Source organism: Athene noctua, chromosome 1, assembly GCF_965140245.1.
Source record: "Athene noctua chromosome 1, bAthNoc1.hap1.1, whole genome shotgun sequence".
Classification (NCBI taxonomy): domain Eukaryota; kingdom Metazoa; phylum Chordata; class Aves; order Strigiformes; family Strigidae; genus Athene; species Athene noctua.
This window is the reverse complement of record NC_134037.1, coordinates 35799364-35812212: the sequence shown is the minus strand read 5'-3', so window position 1 is coordinate 35812212 and position 12849 is coordinate 35799364. Positions and strand designations below refer to the sequence as shown.

General features: G+C 42.7%; 1 protein-coding gene across 2 annotated transcripts in view; it reads right to left on the bottom strand.

The window, feature by feature from the left end:
- Nucleotides 1–12597, bottom strand: part of CD109 (CD109 molecule) — an 83788-nt gene extending 71191 nt beyond the window's left edge. For both annotated transcript variants that reach the window (XM_074895912.1, XM_074895914.1), the window contains exons 1-2: nt 12448–12597; nt 11957–12117 (exon numbers count right to left, since the gene is read on the bottom strand). In XM_074895912.1, coding sequence (XP_074752013.1) covers nt 11957–12117; nt 12448–12518 — 232 coding nt within the window. In that variant the 5' untranslated portion in view covers nt 12519–12597. The remainder of the gene's footprint in view (nt 1–11956; nt 12118–12447) is intronic.
- Between the last annotated feature and the right edge of the window lie 252 nt (nt 12598–12849).

Genomic DNA, 12849 nt, shown 5'->3' with positions numbered 1-12849 from the left:
TCCCTGCCATGCAAGATTTTCCCATGTTCTCAGAGACTACCAGGCTGCAATAAATCCCCTGGAGTTCTGCTCAGCTACACCCTGGGATGGCTTAGGATATGCTCAAGCAAGAGCTGTAGACAAAATATTTCCTTTATGTCAAAGCTGAATTGCTGAGATTCACCACATTTTTCTGTCCACTTGATGAATTAAAGTTATATGTAATTGTACAGCAATCTCAAGTTTAGAAAGAGTTAACCATGGTCCAAGAGCTAGCACGTGGCACTGCTCTGCGGGAAGCTCTGCTATCATGCAGCTGGACACTTTTACCCACGTGCAGTGTGTAATGCTTCCATGTGATTTACACATGTCATCAGCCGAGTCCACTGTCCCCAAAAAATACAGCAGTTGTCACCCTCTTTCGGTACATCCTTGCAAGGGATCCCTTCAGTTATTAAATACAGCACCCAACGATTACACGTAACTAACTCCAGGCAGTAGAAGTAGGTTTAGAAAGATGCCCAGAACAGCTCCGCCACCTACACCATGTGTCACAGACCACTAAATGCTTCCTCCTGACTCATCACATCTGCTCTCTGCAGCAGCAGACTAACTGGCATGTCTGCAATGGGCCATGGAGGGGAAAGACCAGGCGAGAGCACGTGTCCCTGCTACTGCAAGGGATTAGTTAAAGAAAACTCCCAGCTGGGAGCCATGCCCTAGCTGCAGGGGGAGGCAGGAAAAATTCAGTGGACCATTCCAGACTAGTCTTGAGGAAAGTTAAAAAACAAACAACCAAAAAAAGACCCCACAGAGGTCACATGATCCTTCAAGGAAAAATAACCTTCCTTGTCATTCACAAAATCATTTCTCTCACAGAATTCCTGAAGCTTGTACTGTATTCATTCAATAAATACTGCATTGAGGAAATACATGGAAATACTGTGGAAACAAACACCACATTGTCCTGCCTCCTTTTCCTCAGAGTCCTTGGCATTTAGACTGTCTAGCAGAAGAGGAACCAAAGGCAGTGTAGTAGTGATATGTCACCAGTATAGATGGCAGTGGGCAGTTAAGTCAACTTTTTAATATATCTTGCCAACATGCCATCTTTTGGAGGTCTAATAGTCTTATTATCACCAAAACAAATAGGAAAAAAAGCTACAGAGCCAAATACATGCATGGTTTTTTTAGACTGCCGGAGAGCTGTACAAACGATGGCATCTTACATTCTTCCCACTGCATGGGCCTGACCCAAACCCAAAAACTTATGCTACCCTTTCTTGAGCTGACACCACCAGCACTAGGACCAGATGTAATTGTTTCAGCTTCCACTCCCCAAAAAGGACAGAAGTCCCAGAAAAACAACTATATGGCTTGGCACAGTGAACTAGAGCTTGTGAGAATATAAATCAGCACAGCAGCACTCCAGCCTCTCTAATTTACACAAACACAGGTCTTGACTCTGTATTCTAGATGTATCGCTACAGATTTTCTCATTTAACCTTTTCTACCTACGTCTCATTCCTTCTTAAGTCCTGTGTGAGAGCAGAAAAATAAAACCGGAATCACTTCAGGCTGATTTACTGAAATGATGCCATGTCTTTCTTCTGGCAGCTGTGTTCACATATCCATGCTTAGGAAATGTTTACAGAAAAACATTTTCTTTGCAGTGGTAAATGGAATTTTTTCGACTGCAGAGACTATTTCAAAAACTCACATCAGAGAAATAAAAGATAATGGTCTCCAACGTCCTTCCAGATTTTTCTTCCTATCCAAAATATATATTAATTTTGTGTTTAAAAAAGAAAAAATAAAAGAAAGAAAGCATAAATACCAAGACTAATCTGTCCAGGGGGTAAAAAAATACTATTTCTTCATAAAAGAAAGCCTGCAAATCTGTCAAGTTCACAGGTTTCTTTAAATATGTTATACTCTTCATCTATTATGCTAAAATTAGCACCCAAATTAGCACTGGCTAGTTATGCAAGTAGCCCAAAATATATAGTGTGAGCCCCTGCTGTTAAGTTATGGCTAAATTTTGGCCACGCAACAGAAGAAGGGGCAATACAGCACTCAAACGCATGCAATAGGGATTGCTAGTGGACACCCATATACAGGCTGACATCCAAAGCCAAATGAAGCCAACAGACCTGTAGCAAAGGGGTATACACTTGCTTCACAAAGCTTCCTAAACCCTTCCTGCCTGCCAGCACTACGTACACTTCCCTGCACATCCACTCATTACCTTACTCCCTGTTTCCACCACGCCTTATCCTTTTTAGTCCTTTTTGCAATTTTGGAGGCTAAAAGCACTCAGAAATTATAAAGGGAGAGAGAGAGGCAGGGTAGCAGCGCTGCCTATGGAGAAAGGGGTAAAGGGACAGGAGGAATAATCTGAACTGGACCAGAATTTATCACCTGGGGTCCTGCCAACAGGGCACTGCAGCTCTAGAGGACAGGGGAAAGGCAACATGCATAGACATTTTTTCAATTAAAGCCATGTTTAACCAAACTCTGCCACTGCTAGCAAGTTCTAGCTTCAGCATGCAATGCAGAGCATAGGGATATTTTCCTGACAGCTAGGACAATTAATGACAAATAACCTTCTCCAGCTAAATCCAAACATTTTTCCCCAATCTGCTTTTACTCCACGATCAGAAGAGTGGTGGAAACCCAACCATAGAAAGCACAACCAGAAACACTCATGGCCAGGACAGAATAGATACAGATTTACCAGAAAGTATGAAGAGAAGAGGTGCTGTCCTTCCTCTCCTCTGTACCCTCACCATGGCACTCCTGTGTCTAATTCACATGGCAGAGGAGTCATGGCACCTCCCTGCTTGTCCCTTTTACCAGTTCAGCCATTCTTCTCTCACCAATACTGCCAGATCCACCCCTGAGAAAAAACACCTTCTCCTACTCCCTCAAACATCCCGACACTGCTGACAATGAGCGACCCCTTCCTTGCCCTGCTGCATCCACAATTCCTTCCAGAAGCAAGCATCACGTTTCCTGAAGACTGGCCCTTCGAATTTCTTTTTAGACTTAGGTCATAATTCAGAGATTTAATTCTCCACTCAGTCTTCTAAAGTAAAACAACCAACTCTATGGATTATACTATTATTATCACTCAGCTGAGTGGTCAGAGAGCCACCAGTTGCAAGAATGGAATACTTAATCTGTTGGTTTATCTGAGAAACAGCATGCTGTGTAGGAAAACAAAACTAAATCATCTCTTTAATCAGAGACCTTCCAAAAGCTATCCAGGAGCTACCATACCAGAGGCTCTTTTCAACTCTTTGATGAGACCAGCCTCTAAGAGCCATCCATGGACTTTTTGTCATGCGCATGACATTATCACTGCCAACCACGCCCAAACAACCATATTCCCATGAATCATATATTTAGAGCTGTTAGCAAGACAAGTTTTGAATACTATAGAGAAAACATTCTTGATGTCAGATCCAGTCTATGAAACTAAGCAGACAACTCAGAATAATCTCAGACATAAGCGTTTTACACAATTAAACGGGAAATTAATTTCATTCACTTAGTTTTCCCTTGGTGATTATACACAAACTCACAGGCATCTGCACATCATGCTTTCAAGGCACTATTAGCCATCACTATTATCCATTCTGATGTCCATGAAATAAACACAAAGCCACTATTACTGCAATTTAAAGAAGTTGCAGGTTTTATTCCAACTTAAAACATAGGGAAATCATACTAGGACAAAATGTGGCTCTAAACCTGGCCATGCCAGCAATTTAGTTGTATTAATACAACCCTCATAGCATCAATTGCTGCAACTGGAGCAAAATTCCAAAGTCAAGTCACCTCCCAAATTCATTCACTGCAAATAAAACATTCAGGAACTATTTAAGTTTCCTCTTACAGGGAGTGAAAAAAGAAGGTTTCTTTTCATGTTGGTTTTCTTCCATTTTCTGGAATGCATTCCGAGTCTGGATCACAAAGCCACATAACTTTTCTGAGATCACAAAATTATTTAGATATATAAAAATATTACCAGAGACTTCTTTCATCGGTAAATAAAGGCAATATAAATCCCTACCATACAAAATAGGCACCTGGACCTCACAGCTGCACCTCCAGAAAGCTAGAGAAATGGGGAAGGGGTCTGTCACTCTGGCCATATTTTCTGCACACATACTTATTTGGACTGCAGTGAATCCAGCTGAACCATCATCATCTCTTGCCACGTGCTATTCAGCCTCTGCACACAGGATCTCAACTCTGCCTTCACAAACATGTAGTCAGAGATTGCAGAGAATTTCCCAGCTGCTTCCTGCCTCTGCAGGTACTTCTATAATCTTCAACACTTCAGCTTGGATCTCCTTCTAACTAGGAGACCACTAAGGACATCACCCTAGACCCATCTAGAGATCTACTGCTAGATCCCACCCCTTTCTCTTTAAAGCTACCTTTCATGTACCTGAAGGGTAATATCCAGGTGCATAGCACACTTCTAATACTTTCCCACAATTCCTCCCATCTCTCTTCAAATGCTTCCCAGAATGTAGAAGAGTATCCCAGGATCAAACTAAAAGTCTGTTTAGCTCAAGGTCCTGCCTCCAGCAATGGCCCAGGACAGACATCTGAACAGCATAAAACCAGGACAAGTACACAGTGACCCTTCCTTGGGTGCTTTTCCTAACTTATGCAATCTGAGGTTTGGGGTTTGAAAAGCAGAAATTAATGTCTTTATACAGGACCAGCCCTTGATGGACTTTTGTCTCATGACTTTGTGCAATCACGTTTTCCTTCCACAACACCTGGGACATGGAGTTCCACAATTTTTTTCCACCTCATGTGAAGGCCCACCTTCTGTCTGGTTTGAACTTGTCTCCTGAGAGATCTCCAATCTTTCCCTCTCTTCTCCCTGGAACTTCTCCAGCTGGTTCACAGCCTCCATGAGGAGTGCCCCAAACTAGGCACAGCATTCCCCAGGTTGCCTAATTAGAGCTGTGAAGATTACTAGAACACTTTCTCATGGCTTAGAGAAAATATTTCTGTGTATACATTTGAGTACAGACTTTGCCTTTTTTTTTTTTTTGAGCACCACAATATTATTTACAAGCTTTCAGCTTTTGATACCTTTAAACCATCACCTTCCCCCTACACACACAGCCTTTTCTGCAGGACTGCTGCTTTGCCTTGTAAAAGCATGCTCCTTTATTCCTCAACAGGAACAGAACTATGCAGTTGTCCTAGTGAATCACACTCCAGTTTTTCCCCTAATCATTTCCCATATTGCCAAAATTAGTTCAAAATTTAATTCATCCTCCCAGCATCCTTGCCACCCTTTCACTAATCTAATAAACATTCACCCTTTTCCATCCATGTCAGTCATACTGAACAATACAGTTTCAGGGCAACCCATTTCCAGTTTGAAAGTGAAACACTTAAGACCTACTCTGTGAATGTTATTTTCTATTCAGCCACAAATGTATTCCATGCTGTCCCCGTTTCTCCAGCTGTCTTGTCAGAGTGCCATGCCAGACTATCAAAAGCCTTTTAATAAAGTCAAAATATAACAATACCCTGCTTCTTCACCTACAACCCCCGCCAGCCCATAGTGGAACACATTTTATTTGCAGGTTTTCAATCTTACAGAACCTCTCTCTTCACACATGCTCTCAAAACTTCACTAGCAGTTTTTAAATTATTTCAATCAATTCCCTAAATATTCTACAGGCAATTTTATCAGGCCTAAACATCTATCCTACCAAAGTACTCTTTAACCTCTTCCTCCTCTTTTGCTGCCTTAATTCTTAACCCTTTTCCATGCCAGTTAGCTGATCCTCTTAGTGAAGACTGAACACTTACTGCCTCTCAGCATCACTGACTAATGCCCTTTTCATCAGAGTGAGTATCAAGCCACAACCTTTGCTAGCTTTCTTGTTATCAATATGATACTTAAAAATCCTGCCTTATTATCCTTCACATTCTTTCCTACCCATGGTTTGGCCTTTCCAGTTTTGTCCTTTCTTACCCATCCTACTCCTTTAAGTTCAAACTTTGTAATCTGACCTCATTTTCAGTTTGTTTTTCTTTTTTCTGTTGTTTTTTGGCCAGTGATAAGCCTGTGTTTAGTTACTTTATTTCTCACTCTTCTACTATATTAGGGCAATGTGTACTTCTCCCTTTAATGTGAGTCCCTCAAGAGCTTTCCCCCTTCGATTACCTTTCTTCTTGCTTCTGATAGCATCTCACCTCCAAATTCCTGTTATTTGCATCACCTTTTTTCCCCAATTCACAGCCTTTACTTTGTTTTTATCTCTTCTTCCTTTCCTAAAGCTGTAAAGCCCCCCCACTTTACAGTAGCAACAGGGAACCCCACACTGGCATATGTAATATTCCCTCTTCTGTAAGAGTTGCCCCACTGCTACTGTTTCGGCTATGAGTGAATTATTCCACCCTTCTCAAGGTATTGTGAAACAAGATTGTAGCGCTCAATCTGCCACACTTTCCCTGGATGGATATGGTGAAGAACATGGTGACAAGAATGACTTCACATATGAACACATAAGCCTCAAGCCACAGAAGGACTCTCCCTCAAACAGCACCCAATCAATAAGATAAAGCTGAAGTACTGGATGGGATTTCTACTTCCATTTTTCTGCAAACTCCTTAATGGGCCTGTTAGCAGGATGGATTCAACAAGAGGCACAGAAACCTTTCTTTGTCTTCTTCTATGTACTCCAGCAATACGAAAGCCTGTAAGCGAACACCCTCTTCTCTACTAGCTCCCTGTCTCTGGAACCAGCCCCAATACCTCCTTCCCAAAATTTTTCCTTTATTCTGATTTTGCACAGGTTATCTGCATGTGTTGACTATCTGATAACTCATTTTTCACGAGGCACAGTTACACATACATTTGGAGGCGGAGGTTACAGAAGCAAAATCATGGGACTCCTGCTCTCTTGCTGTTTGGCTCTTTAGGTATTGATGCAGAATTAGGCAGAAAGGAGCTGTCCCACTAAACTGCTAGCAACATCCTTTATCCCATAGATTTTAAGCACAGGTTTCTGTGGTCACCAGTAAGTCAGTCATTTTATTCCAAAATAAGGTACAGAGGCAACTCAAGATTAACAAAAGGGACTGGCATACCTGGGCTATTCATTCCCATTTAGCTATTACTTTACAACTTACTATTCCCATTACTATTCCCAGTGTTTTTCACTGTTTCACATACTAAGTGGTCAGAACCATACTATTAAGTATGCAAAACATGCCTGCTGGTAAAAGCAGATTTTCCATTGCCTATATGGACGATCACTACATGTCTGAGCTTGACAGACATTCTCACAAACTCTATCACGTTTCATAAATCCTAGCTGAGTAATTAATGCTCTAGCTCAGTAACCTCTGTTAACAAGTACATTTACTCTTCTCTAGAAGTACAGAAAAGCAGTGCAAATTAATTAACGCATACAAGTAATTTATAGGGAACTCAAACTATGCATGCTACTGTAAACCAGATTCTCCAGTTCACAAAGTAGTTCTCACTCACTGTGCCTTAAATACATTATGTTGTACCTTAAATACCAGAAGCTCTAACTAAATTTTATTCTTAAGAATTAAAAACATTCATGCAGTTGGGTAAATGATGACACCTCATCACACATGAAAGTTTTTCTTAAAACTAATTTGTTTTTTCAACTTACATGCTACTTACTCTTTCCAAATCATTCTAGCACCAAGGAAAAGAGACTTTTCAGAAGCTCTCGCAATTAGGGTATAAGGTTTCTCATACACTAACACCTTGCAATGTCTGGGTAGCAAACCCTGTAAGACAACACTTCTTGCCAATTCAAACTACATCGTTATTGATCAATGACTGGATAAATGTGTATGACAAGAGTCACTCTTCACTGCAATCACTGAAAACCTATCCATTCATGCATAAAATTTCACTTGCTGTCTGTTATTCCCACCATTTTTTTTTTTGTTGACCTAGAAAACATAACAGCTCAAATTGCACATAAGCCATTGTAATCTTCTGCAGTCATTTTCAATCAGGGTGAGGATCTTTCTGATACTGCATCTCCACAGAAAATGTGTCAAGGCTTGATACAGTGCACAGAAACTGCTTTAGTTAGTGCTTTGTGTTTTTCTGGACTCCACTGCAGACAATGGAAACATATTCTCTCCTGGCGACACGCAGACTGGTTTTTTTTGTTGTACCTGCTCACACAAAGTTTACCTGTAGCAGCCACATCCTGCTTGAAGACATTCAGTTGGTGTGTTTTCACTACATTTAATCTAATTAACTTAATTTCTGTATCAAAACATTGGTCTTAAACAACTTCCCTTGCTACAGTACATTTGGATTCTGGAATATCAAGACAAGCTCAAAATATCAACACTTCTTTAAATGTGTGTGTATGCACACTTTCTCCCTCACTCCAGAGAATAGTAGCCACTTATTAATAAATATATTTCCTTCCCTTTGTTATATGAAAAGCTCGATAAAGATGTGAACCAATCTCAACTGCTAAAGCCTTTCTCTAATGGACAATTTCCCAAGAATCACTCAGATATGAAAATTCCACTTCCAGTAACATTAAAACAGTGAATGTTTTATCAACCATCAGAGGGCAAGCACTCTATTTCTTATATAAAGCAAGAGTTATATTACATAGAGAAAAAATAAATTTGCCTTTAATTTAGATGAGTACAGGTACCATACTGAGCTACTGCTGAAGAACCAGAGCACATCCTTAACTTTAAGCAACTGCAGATGCACTTTGCCAGACAGGTATGTAGTAGGTCTTATGCTTAGGTACCTGGCTGAACTCGGCCTGCAAGATTAAAGAGCACTAACAAAAATGATGTCCTCAGCCTGTCTTTCAACCCCAGCATCCCATTCCCAACTCTGCGCCCATCTCAGTTCCATCAGCACAAATTTTTGCACACCAAACCAGGGAACCTATCTGCCTAAAAAAGTATTCAACAAAATAAAAACATTGGTTTTAAGTCAGATCAGTTTCTCAAAACAGTTACTCTCCTGCTTTTGCTGTCACCACACAAGGAAAAATATAGAGCATAATTGAGCCAGCTTAGGCAACAAGTGCCACTGAATTTGCAGCCTAACAAAGGTAGATCAGTTCCAGCTTTCTGGATATTCAGCACAGTCGACAACTTTAGCTACAGCTTACCTCCTGTAATACTTATTTTGCATAGACACACAGCAGTGAAAGTCATCAGATTCATGTGCACCACAGGAACAGTGATACCACTGTATTAACCACTCTGTAACCTAATAGGCCCAAGTAACAGATAAAGCAATGTTTTCTGGGCGGTAATATATGCAGCCATGATGTAATTTAAAGATTTTGTGTGCCTGGAGATATGTTTGGGTTTTTTCCTTGAACTGCAACAGCTGGTCTAATAAAACCTCCGCCAGTCTTCCTTCAGACACATTCTTAGTCTAACACGGCTACAACAATATCACTACATATATTATCTTAAGGCTGTTTTGTTTTTCAGTGAAGAATTTGAAGAATTTATTCTGACAAACTTCTTTCTCTCTGAGTAACGCCATTCACATCTGATTCACTCCTATAGCACCTTCGGATACACACATTCGACACTACATCCTGTTACAGAGCATTTCCCTTGCTCCTGGCCCATAACAGATTTGCTTATATATCTGTTCACAGAGAACAAGTGACTAACAAATTATATAACTTAACTTAAAATATGGTATGTGGCCATCCATTCTTTAAAGTTTATTGCAAGAGGAAGTACACTGCATGCTTGGCACCTTTTTTTTTTTTTTGCTGTTCCATTTATCAAGTAAAAAAGCACAAAAGATTCAAATATATATTTAAAAGTCAGGAAAAAGTTTAAAAATTAACAATAAATCCATGCACTTTGAATAATGCAGTATAGCATTTCTCCTTTTTCCTCAGTATATCCAGTCTGAGACAGTGTCACACCTATTCCTGATCACCCATCACTCTCTCTGACTTCAGTAACCCCCATTGACAAGCACTGTTCTGTGTGCTGTACAGATAGATTTCCACATATTTTCACATGCTTGGAATTACTAGTTGCTTGTCTGCTTTAAATGTTGAAAAGGACAACAACAGACAGGCTGAAACTCATGCAAGGCTCACTGAACTTTATGTTAAGCAGAACAGAAGCAGGAAATAAAATCCAGTATAGTTAAGAGGAAGAAAAGGAGAAAACAGTTTTTTCTTTTAAAAACAATACATCAGTTGGTTTGGGTTTGGTTTGCTTTTGGTTTTGTATCAAAATACTGTCAAGAAAGGTTTGATGAGGAATTGTGAACTTAAAAAGGCAAGCTTACTACTAATAGCATAACAAATGCATCGAAGTTTTCTCCACAGCATAAGAATGTTCCTTTATTCACTGCTGAATCCTCTGCTATGTCTAGTCCAATAGGCTTGGTCTGTACTTTTGAACGAGCCAAATCTAAATATGGCATGTAGTGTGTTATGCAGACTTACAATTAAGGACTGTAGGCATGACAGCCAGTCTGGTTTACTTGCATGCAGATTTTAGGTGCTAACAAATCTGCCCTCCTAAAGTAACTGCCTTAGGCATACATCACCACAACTATTAGTGTTAGATTTGGTCACTAATAGAGCAGGTGTATAAACTTTATTTAAATCAGGAATGAACACTTTTTTTTTTTTTTTTTTTTAATTAGCTATAGCACTACAGGAAATTTGCCTCAGATTTATGCTTTTACACTGGCTGCCGGATGACATATACCTGATAACAACATAAAATTAGAGTGGATAAACAATACCCAACCTGAAGTAAAACCTGCTAATACATAGTTCTGGACAACTTTTTCAGAATATTTGAAATAGCAAGAAGACCTGTGATCAGATATGCTTTTCTGCATCATGGGGCCATTAATTTTTTTATCTGGTCAAATGCACTCCATCACACTCAAAGCCTCAGTCTCCCCTAAAGGTTGTGAAGAGAGGTGAGCTTTCATGAAGGCTTTGAACTGAAAATATGATGCTTCCAATGAAGGCATCTGCATTAACAATGAGAAATTAATAGAAAAACTAATTGACCTCAACAAGAAGAAAGCGCATTAGAACAGGGTAGATTTTTCTAGGACCTCATACTGCCCCCAGACTCTACTTTTGACAAATACAAAGCTAGAGTTTGGGTGCCATTTATATTGCTTCCTACTAAGAGCAGTTTGAAAGCTAGATTAACCAGACAAAATATTTTCTTTCCTGTGAGGGCCTTTACAAAAAGGAACAGTGACCAGGATATCACAGTTCTTCAGCTACTGAGAAATGCCACCACATCCTCTACTGCTGCCCAGGAGGCATACATTATTAAATCAGCCTGCTCTAAGGTGCACTTATATTCAGTCCCCAACCTGCCTTACAATTCATTTCTTAATCCGCAAAAACTTCTGTTTCCGCAAATACACAGAGCTTCCCCGTAACGGTGTCTGACATGGTCACCTCCACTTTCCTATTGTCCTCAGGTACCCTCTTTCTTAGGGCATAAGAATCAGCCAGCTCCAGATGCTGTCTTACTTTGTTTGTTCCACCCTTACCATTACCCCGCTTGCTTCCACCTTGCGCCTTAAGCCTAGCAATGAACACCTCTTCCTCTACTACTTCTGCTTCATGGCCCCATTACATTGACCAGAGTACTTCCCTGCTCCTCAGAAACCCCACAACCATCACACTCTGCTACTATCTGATTACTGTCAGAGTTCACAGTGAGTTAGCACACCCATGCAACCACTCATTTATCCAGCTCAGCTGCCCACCTGCACGCAGAGCCAGCAGAGTACAGGATTGTTTTCCCGTAAGTGATCCCTACTTGGTAAACTAAAGTTCCTACTTTAGTACTGTTTAGAAGCCGTGGTATTTTGGGAACGACCAAGTATTTGTGGTAGAATGCAAATCTAAATCCTTCCAGGCCAACTTTATTCTCTTACCTTTCTCAAAGACCATTTCCCCGCTCAAGATTGTCTCGTTATCTCTGATCACTTCTCCCCTTACAGTGACCTGGGCTGGGCTGTCCGGCAGCAGAGTTACCCCAACAGTCACGTTTGCTCCAGGCCTGATGTTCCAGGGAACTGCCACCAAGAACGTAGGCCTGGAAAACCCAAACGGGCAGAGGGAGAAAGGGCAGGGAGTGAAATACAATCCCCCAGAAAGTAACAGCGTCCACACTCCGCGGCGGGGGCTGGAGGGATGATGCTCGCTCGCCCGGCGCCACCGAGCGCGCCCAGGCTGTGCAGGACGGGGAGGAGGCAGCGCTCCCTGCCCGCCGCACGGACGGACGGACGGACGGACAGGCTGCCCGGCGGGCGCCGCGGAGCCCCGGGAAGCGCCCCACTGCCCCGCGCAGCCTCCGCGCCGGGCGGGGAGGGGAGGCGCGGCGCCCCGCATACCCACCCGCCCGCCCGCCCCCGGCCCCACGTACCCGGCCGCCGCGGAGCTGCAGAGGAGGAGGAGGAGGAGGAGGCGGCAGCCAGCGCGGCGGGTCCGCGCCATGGCGCTCCGTGCGCGCTGCCCCGCGGCCGCGCTGCCTGTAGCCCGGTGTGTCCGCCGCTGTGCGCTGCGCAGGGCCGGGGCCGGGGCCGGGCGGGCGGGGAAGGGCGGGGGGGCGGGAGGGGAGAATCGGGCGCTGCCCCAGCGCCAGGCGCGCTCCGCCGGCGGCAGCCGCAGGAGCACCGGCGGGGCGTTCCCGAGGCCGGGCCGGGGGGAGCGGGGGGCGGCCAGGCGGCGGCGTCTGTACGGACACGCATCTGTACCCGCGGGGGCACTGCCGCCCCCCGCAGCCCGCGCACCCCACATCTTCGGGCAGATGCAGCTGGGGAGCGGG